This window comes from Ochotona curzoniae, unplaced genomic scaffold (assembly GCF_017591425.1).
Source record: "Ochotona curzoniae isolate NIBS_2020 unplaced genomic scaffold, NIBS_Ocur_1.0 contig_2210, whole genome shotgun sequence".
In the NCBI taxonomy this organism is placed as follows: Eukaryota; Metazoa; Chordata; class Mammalia; order Lagomorpha; family Ochotonidae; genus Ochotona; species Ochotona curzoniae.
In genome coordinates, this window is record NW_024465369.1 from 38,331,478 (window position 1) to 38,355,322 (window position 23,845).

At 38.9% G+C, this 23,845-nt stretch overlaps 1 protein-coding gene across 2 annotated transcripts; it reads left to right on the plus strand.

Annotated features, from left to right (window-relative positions):
• Nucleotides 1–7,366: 7,366 nt before the first annotated feature.
• RBM45 (RNA binding motif protein 45) lies at nt 7,367–23,481 on the plus strand. Of its 2 annotated transcripts, none has more exons than XM_040971795.1 (10): nt 7,367–7,774; nt 9,481–9,603; nt 11,931–12,057; nt 15,180–15,302; nt 16,013–16,192; nt 17,802–17,931; nt 18,105–18,189; nt 18,392–18,555; nt 20,550–20,750; nt 23,133–23,481. In XM_040971795.1, the coding sequence occupies exons 1-9, from the start codon at nt 7,475–7,477 to the stop codon at nt 20,740–20,742; spliced, it is 1,425 nt and encodes a 474-aa protein (XP_040827729.1). In that variant the 5' UTR covers nt 7,367–7,474; the 3' UTR covers nt 20,743–20,750; nt 23,133–23,481. The 2 variants fall into 2 exon arrangements, with proteins under 2 accessions (XP_040827729.1, XP_040827728.1); XM_040971794.1 differs by having other exon boundaries at nt 7,368–7,774; nt 23,171–23,481.
• Nucleotides 23,482–23,845: the final 364 nt, after the last annotated feature.

Genomic DNA, 23,845 nt, shown 5'->3' on the forward strand with positions numbered 1-23,845 from the left:
GTTTACATCATGCATTCATTAATGCCTGATGAATACATGTCAATTTGCCAACATATACTACAGAATCCAGTTTTATAAAGACTTAGCCATCCCCTTACCAGGCTTATTGTAAATATCTATCTTAGCTGTTTCAGACCCTGCTATTGGTATAAATCTGGTTTCACTTCAGCCTTAAGAGAATTATGTGTACTTATACAAGTCAATCACATTCCTTGTGTTTTCACTTGCAAACAGTACCTGTACAAAAGTGATGTGAGACATACAGGTTTGATTTTGTGTCGCCTTATTTAAAAGAATAGAACAAGCTGGACAAGTGTTTAGATGTGATACTGATTACAACTATTTATAGGCATGCTATAATAATGGGACTGCAAATTTGAAAGCCATACAGAAAGGAGCCCAGAACGAGCTACATGGAACATAACCACTCGTTTCCTTTACACACTCAGTTGTAAACAAATAAACATTATCAGAAAGCAACCAGAATTAACAGTACTAAGCTCTATTTGCATTTAGTACTTATAGAGCAGAAAATACACTTCTTAGTCGGGAAGAGCTGAATGTATAGCAACAAATAGATACAAGAGATTTTGTAAAAAGGATTTTGCCTAAAACTGCCAGCCTACTGCATCTCTAAAGTACCTCCCCCAACTAAAATGGCATAAGACAGAATTTTAATGAAATTTCTATTTAAAAAAACTGTTTTTGATATGGTAATAAATGCATTATCTGGGTTTACTTTCTCTATTCTGTATTCTGTGAAGAATGCATACAGGGAAGATGGGGAGTAGAAGGAATTTCAGCACAATTAATTACTATTATAAAAATTTTGAAAATATCTTCTGCAGTTCTAAGCACTGAAAAGGCTTACATTAGTTTGAAAATGTGAAAAATACAATTCTATTTATCTAAGTTACCTATTTTATTTCTAACAACTTGCAAAACTAAGATTTTACTCCTAATAAACTGCAAAATTCGTATCTTCCTAACTTCTTTAAAACTCTACAAAAATTTATTAACAGCAACAATAATCTGCATAAAGAGATCGTATTTTTCTTTGGAGAAGTTTAAAAACAACTAAGCTATTAATGTTTTAGGCTTGATAAAAACTGAAGTAAGAAAATTACTTTATTCAAGAGAACTCCACTTTAACATTCCAAACATCACACAAAAATGCTACATGCAATATTTACATGCATTGGTTCACTCAATTATCTGAAAGGGTTCAGAATATAGTGAGCCTTTGAGAAGGGGCTGTAACAGGGAAAGTTTCCCCCCAAAAAGCAAATTACAGCTTGACCTGTTAGCAAAATATAGTCACTATATCCATAAACTTTGTACCATGCACAAAGTATTGAGTAGAGAATCTTTATTTTCAATTTTCTTTTGTAGGGCGGAAAGATCAAGTTGATTTTCATACCAACTAAATGTTACTCATAATTCTGGAGAGTAGACCTAAAAATGAAAAAAAAAAAAAACACACACACACACAAACAAAAATGATCTTGATTCATAAGCTATATAGAACACTTGTAAAATTGTTCCTTTATTACTGTTCAAAGAATGTCCTTCAAAATTAAAATGTTTATTGTTGCCATCTTTAATCACAAAATACTGACAGTGTAAATAAAATGACTCTCTTTCAAGTGCATTAAAACTAAAGGGAACGAGCTAGATATCAAGCAATATCCTGAGAGGGTAAGGTATCAGGAAAAAAAATGTTTTTAATGTGGCCCTGTAGTGATTTGGCATTCTGCCAGTATTAAGTAATTTTTCCTTGAAATAGGCAAAGATGTTATATTTAGAATGGGAATGGCTGTTCACCCAAGATGAATTAATTCCAGGACTAAACTGAATAACAACAGCAAATATTTGCATGTGCTTACCATGTGTAAAACATAATCTGCGTCCTTTATAGATTAACTAATGCAATCCTCACAACCCGTGCGGTATACGCTATTCCTATCTCTTGTAGCTACAGAACAGATCAAGATTTCTGTTGAACACAGCAAGTTGCCGAGCAGTGCAGAGGGGTGGTGACGGGGGAGAGGTGAAGCAATATCCACTCTATAATTACCCTTTTGAAAGTCATCCAGGTAACCCTGCGTCGAGCACAATAGCTGACACATGGCGGCGGCTTGCTTATTCTCCCCAGCCGAGAGTGCTCCAAGAGGCCAGGGCTGAGTACTTGTCACAAGCACTAGGGTAGAGTACTTGTCACACGGTGTCTAACACGGTGGAAGAGGTTTGCGGGTAGGATTCTTTACCAAGTCCAGAGGGAAAGGAAAATCAGGGATGACTACCCAACAAAATAAAACGAAACTGTAACAGTTTCCGCGGGTTTCAGCCTGTGGTTGTGGGGCAGTCAGTCACGTGACCCTCGGGAGACCACCTCCCGTCTATGAACCCCAAAAGGCAGCGAGGGCCTTCTGTTCTCACCCACCCCCACCACTGAGAGTCCGGACCAGGAAGGAATGGGGGAGCCGGGGCCGGAGCCGGGGCTGGAGCCGGGGCCGGAGCCGGGGCCGAAGCCGGGATGAGCCTCCCAAAAAACAGACGAAAAACAGCCCCTTCCCGGCAAACAGCCGGCTCTCCTCACAGACGTAGCCTCAAGCTGCACTGTCCAGACTCTCCCAGCTAGTCCCGCACCTACCACGCGGCCAGGGGCTCCGCCCTCTGCCTCCCCTCAGACCTGCCAGGCAGAGGCCGCACCCCAAGATCCACACCGGTGGTTCCGCAGCAAGGCCTCGACGGCCTGTGCCTGTCTGGTCAGCCATGTGCTTCCGGTGGACACCGGAAGGGCAGGCTCCCCCCCCCCCCCCCCCCCCCCGCTGCTGATTGGGCGCCAGGTCCCGCGGTACTTGAGCTCTCCCGTAATCTCCAAGCCGCGCAGCTACCGACTGAGTCTCAGGGACCCGTGAGTGACCCTAGAGCATAGCAGCTGCAGACTGGCACGTTAGGTCTGCTGACATGTACATGACCCCAAAATTGCATGATCCTTATGTATCTGCAGTATTGCAAAGTCTTCTTTGAAGGGGAATTCCACGTTTTTTGAATGATGGAAGCTCATTTGGTCACAATAATCAAATTGTGTCAACAAAATTGTGTGTTATGTACGAGGGACTGCGACCAGCCGCTTGGAAACACAAACACTGTTTCTCAGCGAGTTACGACTGGCCAGGGCAAGACGAACAATTTAATAAAGTTATTCTAAATGAACTGCATGGCAGTGGATTAGGAAGAACCTGGTAGGAGAAGTGAGGTGAGAACCTGCAAGTTGTATTCATGGTAGGAGGGGAAGAACAGAATGTTTAAAAAAAAAGCAGAGATTAATGTCTGAAGCTGTTTGACACTCAAAGTGCCTGGGAATGCTGTCCTGTAAAATTGGGATCAAAGCAAGTGGGAGGCTTGCCCACTTCGTGCTGTCCGGAGCTCTGCCGCCCAACAAAATTTCCTGCTGTGGTTGAAATGTTGTGTGTGAGGGTTGCTCACTAGAGGAACATGGCTTCTAAGTGCTGGGAAATATGGCTGATTCGACTGACGGCTGGGGTTTTAATTCTATTAATTAGAATTCATCTCCGTTTTTAATAACTCTTTTAGGAAGTACCTGTAAATTCTGTACTGCGATCTGTACATTTTGTGTGTGCCATTGAATGGAATGAAAAAGACCAGGCTTACTGTGGGAATAAGTGTTCAATATTATTGTCGAGTTCAAAAGAAAGCATTCAGCCTCAAGCAGAAACAACCATTTCGTGAGTGCACAGACCAGTTTAGGGACTTGCATACATTAGCGTTACCTACGGACGGGCCAAAGTGAGGCTCCCCAAATCCACAGAGAACAATCTGCAGGCTACTCATCAATCATCAATAACCACCAATGGTAAATCTATAGAATGTCTGAAGATAGGGCACCATATGACGAGCAATATTGCCAACCAGCCAGGTACGTCTCATTAAATTGACATCGTAGTTTGAGATTGGAAAGTCTTTTACCATAAAAAATCTTCAGTACTTTATCAATTTCTTATTTAAATTTCTTATTATAATATTGCATACCTCTCACTTTTTAAAAAAATCATAAAATTTTGAGGGGAAACTTTGAAAGGCATATAAACTCTATGTCAAATAAACTCAAATGTTTGTCATTCCAACAGTCATGCATTGTAAACAATTGTACAATTTTCATTATATTTTAAAGCTTGAAAAAATTCTTCTGCAAAAGTATAGCACATTGGGCCCAGCGCGGTGGCGCAAGTGGTTAAGTCCTCGCCTTGCACGCCCAGGATCCCATATGGGCGCCGGTTCTATCCCGGCAGCCCTGTTTCCCTTCCAGCTCCCTGCCTGTGGCCTGGGAAAGCAGTCGAGGACGGCCCAAAGCTTTAGGACCTTGCACCCATTTGGGAGACCTGGAAGAGGCTCCTGGCTTCAGATAGGCATAGTATCGGCCGTTGCACTCACTTGGGGAGTGAATCATCAGACGGAAGATCTTCCTCTCTGTCTCTCCTCTCTGTATATCCGCCTTTCCAATAAAAAATAATAAAAATAAATCTTTTAAAAAAAAAGTATAGCACATCTTATCTTCTGTATGTCTAATTCATCAATTTTCAAACTGAACAGCTTTCAGATGTTTCCTTACATATAATTCCAGTTCAATGATTTTTTTAAATGTGCCAATTTTGTCATAATTGAGTAAAGGAATGTTCTAAAATTAAAGTGCTTGCCCACCTATGTGAGCATATTAAAAATCACTTAACAACTTCAAGTGGGTGAATTTATGATCTAGAAACAATATCTAAAAGAATTAGTTTAAAATAAGTCACATGAAGAAAACCATTAAATTTTAGTAAATTTCTAATTTTCCTTGAATGCATGGTTTTTCATGTTTGAGTATGAAGTTCTGCTTCCTAGAATTTCCTAATATTTCTCTGGTTGGTTTTGTTTCACTCCTTTTTGTATTATTTCATCGAGGAAAACATCAATGATTCTCACTATCAGCCTAAAATTTTCAGGATGTGCATTAGTTAACTTCATCCAGAACAGACTTGCCCAGTGTAGTTTAAGAATAATGAACATTGTCCACTAGATGGCAGTGCTGTGCAAATAGTTTTGCTTGCAATCTCCACTTTCTCACTTAAATAAAATTAGCACATAAATGCATTATTTTCCGTTGACTTAATTGACCCAGATAGGATAAGATAGAATAAAGAGAAATGGAAAGTTAAGAAACTTCCTAGATTCACGGAGCTCCAAGGGACACAGAACTCTTATGTAACAGGTATTAAGGAAATTACATGACATCTTAATAAATGCTAAATCCAGACTGATAACCCAGTATCTCTGTTAGCTCTACACATGAGTCTACATTATCAAGGATGACAGAGTGGGTACTATAGTAAAAGGGAACAAGAAAAATCATTGTTGTGTTACTGTGTATATATGTGTGTGTGTGTGTGTGTGTGTGTGTGTGTGTGTATTCCACAAAAATTATCTAACACTATTGTTATAGGGTTTTTGACCCCGAGTATGGCAGCAACCTCAATTCTTGTCTTGCAGGAAAGAAGAATTTTCCTGCGGACACAGTTTAGTTTTAAAGCAAGATTATTAGAAAAGTTGAGAAAGAAAACTCCCGTCCTAGTGACGGGAGGGGGCTTTGAGATAGAAAGGACACTTATCCCCTGCCATAGTGGCAGGAGGAAAATTAGAACCCGTATTAATGGTGGGGGGAGCATCTTTCTGGCCTTGGGACAAAAGGCCAGAAAGGTGTCACTGGCCAACTTCCTTGGTCCCTTTCTAATGAGAAAGAGGCCAGTCTGAAGCCCTCCCCCTTGGCAATGGCCAGGAGACAGAATGGGGCTGATGCTTCAGGTGGGGAATTGATATGTTAATGTCGCCCTTGTCTCTTGGAAGAAAGGTGCTCTGTTGAATCTAAGACATGGTGGGGAAATTCTCTTTTATATAAAAAAATGGCTTGGGGACCCAGAATACCCTAACTGCCTACTGCCCAGTCTAACTCCTCTCACATCATCACAACTATATAAGCCTAAATCGCTAACTCCAATGGTTACTTTGCTCAACACTAAATCCCTTGAGCATTGCATAGTGTCCAACACATAGTAGTATATAGTCAAGATTATTTGCCTATTAATGAATGGGTTAATTAATTAAACTTTCATTATATATTTACACATAAAATTTCTCCCCTGGAGGGGAGGACAAAAGCTTGTAAAAACAGGGGTTCATGGTTTCCCCACTGCGTGTCTAGCTCCTAGCACAGTTAGTCTCCCTAAACGTTTACCTGTTCCAATTGACTTCAGAGCAGCACGGATCTTAGTAGCCTAGACTTAGACCTCAGTTCACTGTCAGGGCCTTTCACTCAATTTCCAGTCGCTGCTAAATCCAGCCCGCCCTTCCGCGTTTCTTGTGGCTCTCTGCTGACCTCTTAAATTCTATTTACAAAAAGAATTAGAAGTCAGAAGGCACTGCCCCCTCTGCTTGCATCCTGCAGTGTCTCCCTAACTCCACAACTTTCTCTCCTCAAACTCCAGGGATGTTTGTAAGAGTCGAGTTGAGCAACACATCCATTTGATTCGGGCTTGGGCTCTGGTGCTGGTGTCGCTGGTACTTTGGGCTGAGCTTTGGGCTTCATTTTTTTTTTCATCTCTAGCAGGTGTATGTGGGATTGAATGACCTCAAAGGTTCTTTTCAGCTCCCGAGAGTCTACAACTTTAATCTGTGCTACAGCGATCTACTGTTGAATCTCTCTAAGATGTTGAATTTCTCCTTTGTCCAAAAGCTTGACTAGGGGCAACCTTGGTCTCTCTGTCCTGGTAGAAGGCATTTGGGACAAAAATTATTTTAAATGAGAGTAGTGCCAAATCCCTTGGTTTGCCTTGACTGAAAATTCTGTTAAACCAGTCTAACAGGAAACCCCTCCTTGATCCGTTTGTTTTCTCTTGGCAATTTTCCACTCACTAACACCCCCCTCCCTCGCGCCATCTCGCTCCTTGGTTTTAAATCGCCACTTCTGCTCTTATTAGAGTCACAACTGAATCCAATCTCTCCAAGACCCAGCTGCATCGCCGCCCCCTTGAATAAAGTCAGCCTTAGCATCTGTAATCAGTGTCATGAATAAATGTTTCTTGAATGATAGCGAGCCTGGGGTGGGGGGCGGGAGTAAAGGCTGTGTTGGGATTAGGCTGTGCCCAAGGCAATTTAGGATCGCACGCCGTGGGCCGGCTGAGGGTCATCCGCGGCGCCAGGGGGCGCTGAGGATCCCTTCCAGGAAGCCAGCACCGTGCGCGGGCGGACAGCAGCTGAGCGCCTGCCTCCTGACTCCGCCTTCCGGAAGCGCAGCGCCGAACCTCTCAACGGAAGCTTGGGATCCCGCGGCCGTGGCGGGCGGCGCGGCGGCGCGGCGGCGGGCGAGACCACCGAGGGGGACCCCGGCCTGGCTGCCACGCCGGCGGGGAGCAAGATGGACGAAGCCGGCAACTCCGCGAGCGCCGGAGGCTTCCGCCCCGGCGTGGACAGCCTGGACGAGCCGCCCAACAGCCGCATCTTCCTGGTGATCAGCAAGTACACGCCCGAGTCGCTGCTGAGGGAGCGCTTCTCGCCCTTTGGCGAGATCCAGGACATCTGGGTGGTGCGGGACAAGCACACGAAGGAGTCCAAGGGCATTGCCTTCGTCAAGTTCGCCCGCAGCTCGCAGGCCTGCAGGGCCATGGAGGAGATGCACGGCCAGTGCCTGGGCCCCAACGACAGCAAGCCCATCAAGGTGCGCGCTCCGGGGCGGGGAACCTTGCCTGGATGGGCTGGGGAGCGGGTTTTTTTTTTTTTTTTTTTTTTTTTTTTTTAAAAGAGGACCCCTTTCCCGCCGAGGCTGCTGGACGGGGCGGCCTGGCAGCTGTGGAGACCCGGAGCAGTGAGCGGCCTTCCCTTGCAGACAGTCCGGGTTCCTTCAGCAGCCGCAGTCTTCCTCATGTTTGCCTTGCTTCCACTTTGCCTTCACTTTTTCCTCCTGTACTTTGCATCTGCAGAGTCCCGGAGGATCTGCAGGTCAAGACTATTCTAGCAACAGGTTTAGAATTTTTTAAAATCCAATTTAAACTTATTTGGGGTAGGCTCTGTTGTCCGGACAGAAAAGGTAAACACGGAAAACAACAAAAACCTCAGTTTGGGCTTTTGGAAGAGCTCCTGTGTCTGGAACCCAAGAGTCAGAAGCCATCTTCCCTCAGGGGGTGGTTCTTTGTGTGTTTACACAGATGCTGTCAAAGACTAGAAGCACTTCACTCCCCCAGGGTTTGGGAATCGCCCATCTCACCGGAGCTTTCCTTCTCTCTGTCCTTGGAGCTGATTCCTTACTGATACAGCACTACACTGAGACTGTAAGGGACACTCTGGGCTTTCCATAAAACTTCATACAAAACCCAGCACGTGGATTTATCCTGGACAGTTTTCGAAGGAATGACTGAAAGTAAATTGTGTTTTTAGGTGTATTCTGACTTCATCTTGTATGCAAGCAGGGTTTTACATGGCGAAAACAGGCTGTTTCCAAACGCCTTCGCACCCCAGTCCCCCACCACACCTTAGCTCCACTGCTTAACATTTATGAAACCCCTTGGCTTTCTACGTTTTTTTTTCTTTTAAGAGTTATTTTGTTTTTGGATTTATTTTATTTTGGAAAGTCAGATATACAAAGAGGAGGAGGGGGAAGATCTTCATCCCCTATTTCATTCCTCAAGTGGCCGCAGTGGTCGGAGCTGAACTCCTCTGAGGCCAGGAGCCTGGAGCCTCTTCTGGGTCTCCCATACAGGTGCAAGATCCCAAGGTTTTGGGCCGTCCTTGACTGCTTTCCAAGGCCACAAGCAGGAAACTGGATGGGAAGCGGGGCTACCGGGATTAGAACCAGACTCCATATGGGACCTTGGTTTGTGCAAGGTGAGGACTTTAGCCACTAGGTTACCTTGCCAGACGTTGTTTTAGGTTTGATGGCCTTTTATTTGCTATCCCCAGTGAATTAATACTTCAATTCTAATTTAGCCCCTCTTTCAAAGGAAAGTTAGAAAGTTTCAAGGACCCTGTGTGTGTATAGTGGTTTAATTAATTTTGTTACACTATTTAGGTTATAGAAAATGAAATTATACTTTAAACTTCATGTTTCTAGCTGTATAACCAATCTACAACCCTAATTAGAGATTTGAATTTTCTTCTGAAACAATACATAATGAAAAAATTACACATTAAATAAAGACAGGAGTATAAAACATTAAATTTAAACAAACCTAATGTCACGGGTAATGTTTCAAACTAAACTGCTAATATTAGAAAGCAGAATCTCAGGTCATATTCTAGGCATTTTCCTACTCGCGTAAGAAATCATTTTAAGGGCCACTGAGATGGACCACGATATGGTTATATTAACTTTTTCTAAAGATTAGTTCTAGAAAGAAAGCAGTTTAAAATGGCTTTTGTTTGTCTCAGGTTTTCATTGCTCAGTCCAGATCTTCTGGAAGTCACCGAGATGTCGAAGATGAAGAACTTACAAGGATCTTTGTTATGATACCAAAGTCCTACACAGAAGAAGATCTGCGGGACAAATTTAAGGTACTTCTGTTTTCTGATCCTTGCATGTGACAACTCCTAGTCCTTGATAGATCATTCAGTCACTAAATGTGAAATACTGTGGAGGAAGACCAGTCAAGTATAGTGAATATTGAATAGTTTTTTAGGTCATCAACTTTAGGCTAATTTGTATTTAATAAATTTTAAGCCTAGGGTAATTAATTTTATATAAAAAATATATGTATAAAAACTGGAAAATAATAATGGTCATATTCCTCCCTTTAGTCTTTATCATACAAATACAGATTTTTAAAAGAAAGCAAGAATTCCTGCCTAAGGAGAAAGCACATGTCTTTGTTTTGTATATACAGTCAATTGTTGTCATTCAAATGATATGCAATCAATTGGTCTCACACAAATGGTATCCAATCAGTTATTCTCATGCAAATGATATCCAATCAACTATCCTTTCCACAGAGTCTAATCACTCTAGGAGATAGCTGACCCCATGGCTCTAACCTTTCACTCTCCTGTACTGCCTGTGTGTCTGCAGGCCTGAGGCTGTCAAGTATTATAGCCTATTCTTCCAAGAGATTTCATGTGGAAATTGAGCCTTCAAAGTAGTTACATCTGAAGAAGCCAGCTACAGCACTGAACTGTAGAAGTTTAGTGCTAAGAAGCAAATGAAATTTGAAGATACTTTAAATTCCTTTTAGTCATTGACACGTGTATTGATTAACTTCACATCAATTATTACAAAGCAATTTTCAAACTGTTTTCAGGGTTTTTTTTTGCCTTTTATCCTTTTTCTACTAACCTTCCCAGTACAATGAGTCAGGTAAGCGACAAGCAAAGAGAAAAGAAACATGCAATAAAAACTAATCTGTAAACTTTCTTGGTTCTATCTCGATTAAGAGTTGAGTAAAGAGGCAGCACCATGGCAGAGTAAGTTAAGCCTCTGCCTGAGGCTCTGAGATCCTAAATGGGCAACTGTTTGTATCCCAGCTGCTCCACTTCCAGCTTTCTGCTTAACGGCCTGGGAAAACAGCAGAAGATAGCTTAGGCCCTTGGGATTCTGTGAGAGGCCTAAAAAAAGCTCCTGGCTCCTGGCTTCAAATCAGCTCAACTCAAGCTATTGCTGCCATTTGGGGATTGCACCAGCAGATGGAAGATTTTCCTCCCTGTCTTCTTCTCTGTAACTCTGTCTTTCAAATAAAAATATGTTAATATGTTTAAAAAAAAAAAAGGTAAGACATGGCAAAAATAATAGATGCCAAGATATGTATTCCATTTTTCTTGTACTACTGAAAGAAATAGCTTTTTTAAACTTTAGTTATAAACTTGGTTTAAATGAGCAAATAAAGCATTTTTATCTGAATGTACAGCAACTTACAGTGTTAATCGATTACAGGAGAGTTCATTGAATAAATAATAATTTCTAAGAATTTTTATTCTGTTTATCTCCCAGCATTAGAAGTAGGTTTAGTTCTCACCTAGAATATTAACTTTTTGAATGAACCAGTGTATTTCAGAGATATGCTATCAAAAGACTATGCAGTCATTCAGATTCCTGTTAGAAGATAAAATTATAGCCAGTGTTTATTGATTGTTTAGTATGTCCAAGGCACTGCTTAAGTGATGAATGTGTGTTAGTTCATTTAACCTTTAAGACAACCCTGTGAAGTAGTGACTGTTATTAGTCCTGTTTAACAAATGAAGAGGCATAGAAAGGATAGATAAAATGCCCACTTTTTATTATTATTATTATTATTTTTTTTTATTGGAAAGGCGGATATACAGAGAGGAGAGACAGAGAGGAAGATCTTCCGTCCGATGATTCACTCCCCAAGTGAGCGCAACAGCTGATGCTATGCCGATCCGAAGCCAGGAGCCTCTTCCGGGTCTCCCACGCGGGTGCAGGTTCCCAAAGCTTTGGGCCGTCCTCAGCTGCTTTCCCGGGCCACAGGCAGGGAGCAGGATGGGAAGCGGGGCTGCCGGGATAGAACCGGTGCCCGTATGGGATCCCAGGCATGCTAGGCGAGGACCTTAACCACTGTACCACCGCGCCGGGCCCAAAATGTCCACTTTTAAATGACAAGCCAGGATTTGAACCTAGGAAATCCAGTTCTAGAATTCCCTGCTGGGAAAAACTTTGCTGCTCTTCATGCCATATCCAAACTCTTCCTGTCTCTCTCTCTGACTTAGGCAAGCTATTTGAACTCTGTGAGGTCCAACATCCTTGTCTATGAAAAAAGCAATATGAAATATCTGTAACTCATGGAAGGATTTTGTTGAGTACCTACAAGAAACACAGATGTATGTAAATTTCAATTGATTTTTGTTTAATTGTTAATTTTGGACTCCTGTAGGTATATGGAGATATCGAATATTGCAGCATTATTAAGAATAAAGTCACTGGAGAAAGTAAAGGTTTGGGCTACGTACGATACTTAAAACCATCACAAGCTGCTCAAGCAATAGAAAACTGTGATCGAAGTAAGGATATTTGTTCGATATTGCTAAAAGCTTTTTTCTTAACATTCTAATATTCTGAATAACTGTATTTAATGTTAATTTTTTCTACTACCTATGCATATTAATTTAGCCTGAGTGATAAATATTTTAATACAAATATCATCCAGGGGCCAGCACAGTGGCATAGCCAGCAAATCCTCCATCTAGCACAGTCATCCTATGTGGATGCCAATTCATTTCCCGGCTGCTCTAGTTCACATTCAGCTCCATCCTTATAGGCTGCAAAAGCAGTGGAGGATGGACCAAGGCCTTGGGCCCTACCACACATATGGGAGACTCAGAAGAGATTCCTGGCTCTCATCCTTTGACTGACTCAGCTCTTAACATTTTAGCCATTTGGAGAGTGAGCCAGCAGGTGAAGGGTCACTGTCTCTTCCTCTCCCTCTCTCTGTAGCTCTGATGTCCAATTAAAATAACTAAATATTAAAATATGAACCCAGTGTGATGGTTCAATGGTTAAATTCTCACCTTGCAAGCGCCAGGATCCCGTATAGACAGTGATTCTTGTCCTGGTTGCTCCACTTCCCATTCAACTCCCTCCTTATTGCCTGGGAAAGCATTCGAGGATGGTCTAAGTCCTGCACCCATATGGGAGACCTGAAAGAAGCTCCTGAATTCTGGCTTCAGATCAGCTCAGGTCCGGCCATTGCAGTTTTGGGGGAGTGAACCAGCAGATGGAAGATCTTTGTCTCTCCTGTAGCTCCTAGCTACTAGCTTCTGTCAGGTCTAGTACTGGCTGTTAGCACTATCTGGGGAATAAACCAGCAAATCAAAGTTAGATCTGTCTCTCTCTCTCTCTCTATAACTATGACTTTGAAATAAATAAATCTTTGAAAACAGATAAGTATAAATAGGGACTGGCATCATAGCTGAGTATAGTAAACCTCCATCTGTAGTGCTGGCACCTCATATGCAGTTCTAGTCCCAGCTGCTCCACTTCCCATCCACCTCCCTGCGTATGGCCTAGGAAAGCAGTAAAAGATGGCTCAAGTTCTTGGGCTCCAACACACCCTGAAAAAACCCCAGGCTCCTTGATTCAGATTGGCCCAGCTCCAGTTATTGCAACTATTTGGGGGTGAAACAACAGATGGAAGACCTCTTTGTCTCCTTTCTGTAACTGCTTCTCAACTAAAAATAAAATCTTAAGTAAGTATAAATAAGTAAAATTGCCTCAAATTTTATTTTAAATATTTGTTCATATTTCACTTAAAGCGTAAATACAATTACTCATACTAACTAATAAAGAGAATAAATACAGGATTTATAAGGCTTGCTAGCAAAGATAAATATGGGTAGATTTCAAGGTGGAGTGACCGTATTTGTATCTTGTTATTGCTGGCATACATAATGAAGATTAAGAATTTAAAGAAGCCAGGGAGAATATTGTTTGGCATCATACTTGTAGTTGAGTTGATCTTTAGAAAGGAGGTATGGAATAAATAGTGGGTTTGAAAAGATGCTGAGAAACTATACATGCAGGAAAGAATTCTTGTTAACAAGTAGAAATTTTAGAAACCCCAATGTGCATACCAAAACTTTTTTAGTTCTTAAGTGTCTCATTTAATCAGCATTAATTGATACCTGAAGGTGTTCATCAATGTGCTAAAGAGGGGGATACAAATGAAATATATGGCAGCTGTGACATTTTATATTTGTATTGGGTAACCAAGATCTAATAGACTAAGGAATATTACAATTTTTAAAGGCTCTTTGCAGGCAGGAAGTGTATCTGTTTTCTGGTCACTCCATGTATCTGCTGTAGACTCTCAACAAAGCTCTCTGTCAAATTGCCATTTGTAGCAATTTACCAAATCATAAAATGTTGAAAGGTGTGTGGTATGGTCTCAGCAGTGAGCAACAGGAGAGCTGAGTGAGCATGGCAACCCATGCAGCGGAAGTGGATCCTGCTTGCAAGTGAGAGTGGTGAGAGCAGAGTCACAGTGCCAGCAGTACACTCACCTTAGGCGTTAAGACTGAAGGCAGCCGTCTGTGTAAGACAGTGCCCCAGCTGAGGCAATCTGAGATGGAGATGAGCTTATCTGTGTATTGGAACTATATTTTGGAGAGTGTATGAAGAGTTCAGTCTTAATCCACATTACGGTTTTGTTTTGAGTTCTTTTGAGAAAAATGATTTTTAAAAACTTGCAACTGTTGATTTAATCACACACTGTTAAGGAAAGATTTCCAAAGAAAGAAATCAGACTGGTTGGTTTTATCCTCTTTAAAGACACTGAAAATAAGATTTTGAGAGTTATGAACCTTTTGAATATGCCTGTGTGCATGCATAGATGTATAAACATTTCATTCAGTTTCAGAGGAATGTGGAACGTTCCTACCTTTTGAAGCTCATTCTTAGAGTCCTAATTAAAACTTGATGCAGAAACAAGGAGACCAGTTAAAAGGTATTATGATAGATTGAAGAATCTAAATTTAAAAGTGTAAAGAATTTAAAGTAAAATATATTCCAAGTGTATTTTAAAGAAAAATCCTTAGGACAAGTTAAATATGAAGAAGCTCTTTAGTATTTTTATGTTAAGGAGCATGAACAAATGAAAGATGATGTTATCTGTAGTCAGTGGAGATTCAGTGGTGTAGCATAGAGTTATTGATCTTTCATGTCTATATAATTAGGGATTCTTGCTGATTTTCATTGGCTATTCACCATGTACAATAATGGCAAAAGGAAAGAAATAGGGCTATTGGAAATGGCATAGTGTAGATTTTGCCTGGTACATTATATATATATTTTTTTAATATTTATTTATTTGGAAGGTGATGTAGAAGAGAGTTTGCATCTACTGGTTCACTTCCGGAATGACTGCAATGGCTGAAGCTGGTCCAAGCTGTTAGGTGACAGTGGGCCTACCTTCATGGATCATCCTCTGCTGCTTTCCCAAGCATTAGCAAAAAACCAGATTGGAAGTTGAACAGCCAGACTCAAACTGGCACTCCTAAGATGCTGGCTTAACCCAGTGTTCCACAGTACTGGCCCTGGCAAAATTATGTTTTAAAAAGTTAAACATTAACAATCAAGTGTATTTGTTGGCACATTATTTTAGCAATTTATGCATTCTCTTTTTCAGGTTTTAGGGCCATCTTGGCTGAACCTAAGAATAAAGCATCTGAGTCCTCAGAACAAGATTATTACAATAATATGAGGCAAGAGGCTTTGGGACACGAACCTAGAGTAAATATGTTTTCATTTGGTAAGTGAGCTATCTTTACTTTAACTCTATATGTAGTGTCTCAATTTCTTAAAATATTCTTTCATTATCAGATTATAAATCACTTAATAAAAATCTTAAACGTACTTCTTTTTTCCTAAAACTTGGTCATGGCTCCTAAAGTCTCAAATGTATAGCACTTAATTTTTCAATTACAGTTTCCTTCGGTTATGTGTTACCTACATATAAAATTCTGTTACTGGTACTTTCCACTGTAAGCATCCTTCTGTATGGCTGATTAAAAAAGTACAGAAGACAGGTATTCTTTTAGCTTCAGTTCCAAAATTTTGCCCCCAGACTGCTGCTGCTTTAAAATTATGGCTACAGGGAGGAGAAAGATGGCAAAAATATAAGCTAGAAAAAGAAAAAAATGAGTGATGAAAAGAAAGTCTACAACTTAGGAAATTAGGACAGAGACCTGCAGGTACACTACGTGTCCCGGTTTTCACTCTTTCATGCTAAACATACTCCTATGAAAATAGTCTCTGTGTTTGTGCATTGAAGGCAGGGAGTGGAAGAATTCTGTTTTCTTGTCATTAGTCTCTCTGGTAAGTGCTGATGCCCAAATACATAGTGCGGGGCCTTTCTTTGATGCAGTGGACTTTTTAGTGTAGTATTTGAAATTATAGGAAGTAGAATTCCTAAGTGCTAAGAAATTTGAAGATTTGCTTTTTTTTTTTTTTTTTTTGGAGAACAACCATCGGAATTTTCAGGTTTTGACAAGAACGACAACAGAGGCCAGGAGGCTATCTCTAAACGCTTGTCAGTTGTGTCAAGAGTTCCTTTCACTGAGGAACAGCTTTTCAGCCTCTTCGACATAGTGCCTGGATTGGAGTACTGTGAAGTTCAACGAGATCCTTATTCGAATTATGGTAAAGTAACATCTACATTGTCATTCAGTATTTCTCCAGTGAAATGTCAGATACTGTTTATGTGACAGTTTTATTTCCCTTTTCTTTGCTTTCAGCTTTAAAGCTCAGTGATACCTTAACAACAAAAACACCTTAGTGTAATACATGTTTTATATAGAGCCATTCTCTTTAAGAAAATATTTTTAATTTCCATAAAATAGTACATTTTCTATTTATATATATACAACAGAAATACCGCAGGATAGCATCTGTGTGTTTATTGACTCATGCTAAATAAAGGTATAAAAAATTTCCTCTTGAGTCATCTCTTCTTTTACTTCTTAAACTTTATGGCCCTAGATGAAATGTGTTCCCTCATTTCAAGAATTTCATCGCTATACTTCTCCCTATTCTCAGTAGTAGCAAAGCTGTAGTATCAGGTATTTGAAATAGAGCTTAAGTGAAATTAAAAAAAAATGTTTATTTGACAGACAGAAAGAGACACACATAAACACACACAGAATGATCTTCTGTTTACTGGTATGTTCCCCTAATGCCTACAATACATGGAGCTGAGTAGGCTGAAGCCAAGAGCCAGGAACCAATCCAGCTCTCTTCCATGTGGGTGTGAATAGCAGTTAAGCCCAACCAGTTAAGCCATTGCCTGATGCTATTAGCAGGAAGTTGAAGTTTCGAAAGGAACCAGGATCCAAACCCAGATGCCCACAGATTTTGATTTTTATTAAGATGTTTTGTTCAAGGAAGCATCATAGAAATAGCATAATAGAACATTTTTGGCATTCCATTTTGCGTTAGACTCAGGTGGTGGCATGTAACTTAAAGACCTTGGCAGCTTATTCTTTTTGTACCTCTCTCCTCATTCCTGAAATGGGATTGTTAATATCTTAATTGCTAGAATTAGATGAAAATTAGAAATAATATAAGTAGAATACCTAATGTGAGGCCTAGCACACAATAGACACTCATTAAATCCAGGTTGTTTGGTTCTTTTTTTCATTGTTTTATTGAAGAATTGGAATGAAACAGTGCTGTGAAGAAATCATGCATGGGATCTATTCCAGTGCTATAGGTACACCACATGATTTAGTTCTTTTAGGGTTCCTGCTACTTGTGACACCCCGCCTCCCATAATGAAGTGCTGGTTCAAGTCTTGATTCCTCCACTCTCCATCAGGTTTCTGTTCATGCATCCTGTGCAGCTGCTGATGGCACATGATGGTATTTCAACCCCTGCCTGTCCTGGGGATCAAGTGTAGCGCTCTTGGCTTTTGCCTGGCTTAGCCCCTTGATGTCAGTGACATTTGGAAAGTAAACTAGCAAATGGAATATCTTGCTTTGCTTTTCAATTCAATGAAAAAATGGTTTTAATTTTTCAGAGTTTGTTAGAACATATACTATTGCTCCATTTTCCTTAAAATTTAGCATTCATGTTTTTGTCAATCTAATTTATGATTAGCTTTCTAGGAAGATAGCATTTTATACATGTATAGTAAGTAGATCTTTGTTTTTTGATGCATTTGGTTTTACAAACACTAGTTATATTGAGGTTCTATATTGCTTTATTTTTGAGGCATTCAATCTGATTTATGCTTTGTTTCTGTATATTTTAGGGCATGGAGTGGTTCAATACTTTAATGTAGCATCAGCAATTTATGCAAAATATAAGTTACATGGGTTTCAGTATCCTCCTGGGAATCGGATAGGCGTTTCCTTTATCGATGATGGGAGTAATGCAACAGAGTAAGTACCATTCCACGAGTGTCTAATGCCAAGCTTTGGGTGTACTTGATTATGACTTGAAGAATAAAAATAGAAAAGTAGTTGACCTCTTGGGTGATATCACACAACACCAATTACTCTTAAGAGACCACATATTGCTACTTTTTCTGTAAATTATCAGTTATTGTCTCCAGTCTCCTTAGAAAAATGGCAACCCAGATGGTAGCTGCCCAACTTGCATCAGTGGTGTGGAACAACCCAAGTCAGCAGCAATTTCTGGTAAGTAGGTAAGGAGCTAGCCTGTATATTGCATCTTACAAGTAGTTTGTAGTGTGTGGGTCTTTGTTTATTACCTATGTAAGAACTGCTTCAGATCCATAGATGACTACATAGATGCTACTAGACACATCTGTCTTCAACTCTTGTCTAAATTCCTAACTTACAGTTTCTCTTTTCTTGTTTGTTGCTACCAATTCAACAGCAATTTGGAGGAAGTTCTGGATCACAGTTGCCTCAAATCCAGACAGACGTTGTACTTCCATCATGCAAAAAAAAGGCTCCCCCTGAAACTCCTGTGAAAGAAAGACTTTTTATCGTATTTAATCCTCACCCTTTACCTTTAGATGTATTAGAGGATATATTCTGGTAAGATTTCTGTTTTATAAAATTGTGATTTTTAATAAAATTTAAGCTAGTAATTCAAACAGTTTCATAATTATGAAAATCCCTACTCAAAACTGATCAGAGATGGTCTGTTTTGTGCTACTAAAAACTATATATATTCACATATATATAATTTTTATATGTGTAATATATAATGTAATATTATGCATTGAAAATATTGTATGTAATATATTGTATCATATGTTATATATAATCTTTTGTAATACTTTTTTTCAATGTATAATCATTACCTTATCTTTGTCAGTCACATATCCGAAATATCTACATAGAATTTCTAGTTATTTTGTTTTGAATTCATAAAGCATGTTTGATTGTTTTTGCAAGGTTGCAGGCATAAAATGGAGTAATTGTCCATTAGTAGGTAATACATCTGCACAGACCTCTCCACTAGAATTCTTTTCACCTATCTGTGATTCTACTGAGCAGCATTTACTGTCTCCCATTTTGTCTGTGCTCTTTTGGGCCCTTAAAAGGCATACAGTCATGTTTGGTAGGCAGTTGCTCAATGAATAACGAGAAGGTTCTTCTTTATTTTGTATTTTTAATGTTACTCCATAGTTTTTCTTTTTGTTTTGTTATATTTGCTTTATAAGAATATTTGAGAATTAAACTAGTACATAGGAAGCTTATTAGAGAGCCATACAAAATATCAGGTGTGTGGTTCAGCAGTTTTGTCCTTTATGTATTAATTAATCTTGTTTGTTTCTTGAATTGCTCCTTTGTGCCAGCATAGGCTGTGCTAAGTGCTGGAGACTGTTTAAACAAGATTGTAGTAATATGAATAAGGCATTATAGTCCTAGTCCTCTTATCTAATTTCTTGTGGGAGAAAGACAAATAAATAGGAAATTACAACCTCATGAACTTTGTGCTGTAATAAGGAATGTGAAAAATAAACAGCAAACCACCTACTTTAGAAGCTCTGAGTAAGCGTCCTGAAAGAAGCAAAGGCTCGAGACGCAAAGGATAGAAGTAATTTTATCATGAAAAAAAAGCCTGGGGGTGGAATGATGATTTCTCCCAGGGAAACTATGAGATCATTAGTTTATGGACATTGAGGGATTGTGAGTAAAGAGGAAAGACCATGTCAAGAAAAACCTACAACCTTGTACTAAGGACTTGTTCTTTACCCTGTTGGCAAAGGGAGCTACTGGATAGATCTTAGAGACTAAGTCATCATTTCACCGGCTAGACAGGGTAGTGAATGGGTTGGAGAGAGACAAGACTCTTGGGGAATGCCTAAAATTAAGGATACTACTGAATATATATAAAGACTATATATATACAGTTATATCAACCTGTAAAATATAGTTTTATGTATATGTATTCATATGTGTTTATGTTTGTACTTACAATATATACATAGTGGATATGTATCTGTAATAAAGTTTAGCTTTTTTATTAGGCATAGTACAAAATTATCAAGAGAGATAGTAAAATTAAAATAGTACAGTTATAACAGTAACCTAAATAAAATTGCCTGGCATCTTTTTGCTCTCATTTTGGATCCATTATTAAGTAAAGTAAGGGTTACTTGAGTGCAAGCAGTCAGTAAAAACCAAAATAGCTGCTAAGAGACTAATGGCCTATAGGCTGATGATGCACACTGTGGATGGAATAGAGGGTGGTGAGAGATTTCATCACACTAAACAAAGTTGTGTGCAGTGTGAAACTTATTTCTGGGATTTTCCCTTTGATGGTTCTGGAATATGGTTCACTGCAAACATGGAAAAACAAGTCATGTCTCTGAAGGGACGTTTAGAGTAATCTAAGGGGAAGGTGATGATGTTAAGTGAGCAAACAGACCTCAGTGACAATGAAGAAAAATTTAAATGTTTAAATGTGACGTGAATGGGATTTTGCACGTGGAGAGAAGGGTGAAAAAGGAATCCAAAATGAACCTCAAATTTTAGACCTGAACAGTTTGATTTCAGTTGATTCTTTCACTTTGTTTCAGTCGTTTTGGTAACCTGATCGAAGTTTACCTTGTGTCAGGAAAAAATGTGGGGTATGCCAAGTATGCAGATAGAATGAGCGCTAACGACGCCATTGCTACTTTACATGGAAAGATTCTGAATGGAGTCAGACTTAAAGTCATGCTGGCAGATTCCCCCAGAGAAGAATCCAACAAACGGCAAAGAACGTACTGACTCTTGAGGTAAGCATTCCTTAGTCTGCACTTTAAAATATGCTACCTATAAAACATAGCACGATGGATATGCATAGCACTTTAGTATAGACTTTTCTTTTTTGAGGTTTCAAAATTAGTTAAAAGTACTCTGGGTTAAAATTCTACTGATAAAGTCCAGTTGTTTTACAATTTAGGTTTCTAAACTTTTAAAAAAAATTTTTAAAGGTGTTTTTGATACCAGAATTGTTTTGTCCTTCTTTAAAATAAAACCAGATTTCTTTTTAGAAAATTGAAGTTATTTTTGTTTGTAAATATTTTAAATGTTTTGCTTTGAAGAATTAAAATAATTTTAAAGAATTTTTTGACTTCTCACTGATCACATGCCTGAAACTCTGTATCAAATAATGTACCCTTTTTTGAGCCTTTTTCCTAAATGTTGATGTTTTTCTGGACTTGCGTTTGAGCATTTATACATTGAAATACACATTCAGAAAATATTTTTGTGTGTGTATATATGTATTTTTTAAATGTTGACAGCTTACACAAGATGCTCATGTGTTATAAGTACTGATACATGGAGCCCATAAGAACTTTTTTTCTTATTTGCTAGTTTTCAGAGATGAAACTTCAGGCTCTTTTTTTGTGCTGATTAATTTATATCTACACTTTGGTTAGACGGTCTTTGCAGTTAGACCTTTTTATTCTGTAACTGGATTCTGCATTTCGGGGGAAGCTGTTACCGTAATGCTACATTCAGCAGCTTCCCAGCTCTAGTACCGGTCAGATGGTCAGTAGGCGCAAGCCATTTGACTTCAGCCTCAAGTTATTGTCGTTTATCGCAGAAGCTTCTCTGGCTAACTCTTATGTCACTAGCAAGTATCTGACTCTCCTGAGGCCCTATGCTGAGGACCTTTCTCTCCTGGAGCAAGTCAGGCAATTAGTTCCTCCTTTGTAGAACTGTGAGCAGTTGGCAAGGGAAAATTACCCGTGGCTCATTATGAATAATCCTAATTTTAAAATGTTTTAATTCATGACAAAATTGATGCTTGTTACAGCATACATTCTCAGCAGTTTAATCCTAGAAATATTACACTGACAATGAAAAAGAATTAACAAGCAGTTTTTTTTGTACCTGAATAAAACATCAGAAATGAAATTCTCTATATACTATGAAATAACATGCAAAGAATCTATTTATTCTTGCCTGAATATTTCAGTATATAAGAGCAGCATATGAGATTTTAAACGATTCTTTGTCCCTATAAAGGACAGTAATATGGACTTCTTGGTGTGAAAAACTGTTGCTCTTAATGTGGTTAAGCCTTTCCTAATAACTATATGTTAAGATAACACTTAAAATCATAAAATATAGGTTGGATTTCCAGCTCTGGCATTTCTTAAGATTGGGTAGGTTTTCCATCTTCCTGAGGCCCATTTTCTCCTATAGGATTATTGAGAGACAGTGAGTTAACAAAACCTTATAAGATGAAGAAGAAAAACAAAACACTTGCAAGTATGAGCCAAATCTCTTAGCATCTCCTCTAAAATAATGACATCCAAATGATGTGAAAGAAAGTTTAATGGTGCAGAACTCATAGTCAGCTGGTGCAATGAGAATTCACCTTTAAAGTACCTTTTCTTTCCCATTAAAATTGATGGGCTTAAATCAAATGCCTTGTATTAGAGGAATGTATTCTTCAGCATAGCTAGTGATAAAAATATATATCTAGTGTTTTCTTCCTTATTGAACATATTGCACATATTCAGGGCAAAGATAAAATGGGATCACATTTATGGCAGCAAGTTTTGTATTTTGTGTTTTTTTTTTTTTTTTTTTTTTAATTTTTGCTGCAAATTGTCTGTTTATACCTATATACAATGCTCTTCCTTTGTTGCTGCATTAAATATTTTAAGTTTCAATAAAATAATCTGAAAGACTACCAAATTTTATGTGGTGTGTCAGTTGAAGTTGTGGGTTTTTTTGTTTTTGGTGGGAGGGGATACAGTTTTGTGTTTGTTTCTAATTTCAAAGACACAAACCCAACTATGAAGAGTGTTGATAATCTTTCGTCCCTGAGGAGTAAGTCCAGGATTTAAAGTGAGCCTGCCTAAGAAATGGAAAAAAAAAATGTTAGAAAGTCGTTGGATTCTCATTGGAGATGAGTTTGATGCATCAGTGTTTTTCTCTATTTGTGGAAAACAAGAATTTTAATATTTCAGAGCATCTGATATTATATTACTTGAACAGCATTTCCTCTCTAGAAATTCAGTGCCTACTTGCATCATCTTTCTCAGTAAGTGTGGCTTTGTTTTATCTTGGGACATCTCTGTTAACACTGCTGATGTTGAAATAAAGGGTCAATTCCTAATGCTTTAGGAATACTATCTTCAACAGCTGCTTGCTTTCAGGTGATGATTTTCATACTTGTGTTGTGTTCTTTCTACAGAACAGAGACTAAGTATTGACATAACCCTCAGCTGACTGACTGAAAATGTGACTGGACGCACTCCCTGTGGACAGTTGACAGCTTTTTTTCTTTTTCTTTTTTTTTTTTTCAAATACTTGATAGTCTGTTCACAACATTGTTTTGTCTGGGAAGCAGAGGTTGCTCACATGTAATTTTGCGTTCATAAGCCAATGCTGAAACTAATATAGTAGTTTCTGAGAGCAATATGTTGTCATGTGTAGCAGAAATAAAGTTTTCTTAGAACAAGTGTTGTTATGTAGTAGAAATAAAGGTTTTATTGCTTAAATAAATCATGAGTTATTTATGTGAAAGACAAAAAAAATGGAAAATTTCATAGGCAGTGTTTAAAATTTGACAAAATGACATATTTAGTTGATTTTGAGATGCACATATTGGTACCTCAAAGTGGGAAACATCTTGGTATCAATTGTATTCCATAGTGCAATTGAAAGTCTTTTTCGTTCTTAACAAAACGTAAGGATGCTTTAATCAATAAATTGCATCTTAGCTTCAGTAAAATATGAAAATTGATGTGTAGTCTATACTTGCAAATTAACTGTCACAATAAGAGTCAAAAGGTATATCATTAGAAAAATTCTGTTTCTATAATTACCCCCAAAATCTCTTGGTAATTTTTAAAATATCTTATAAAAA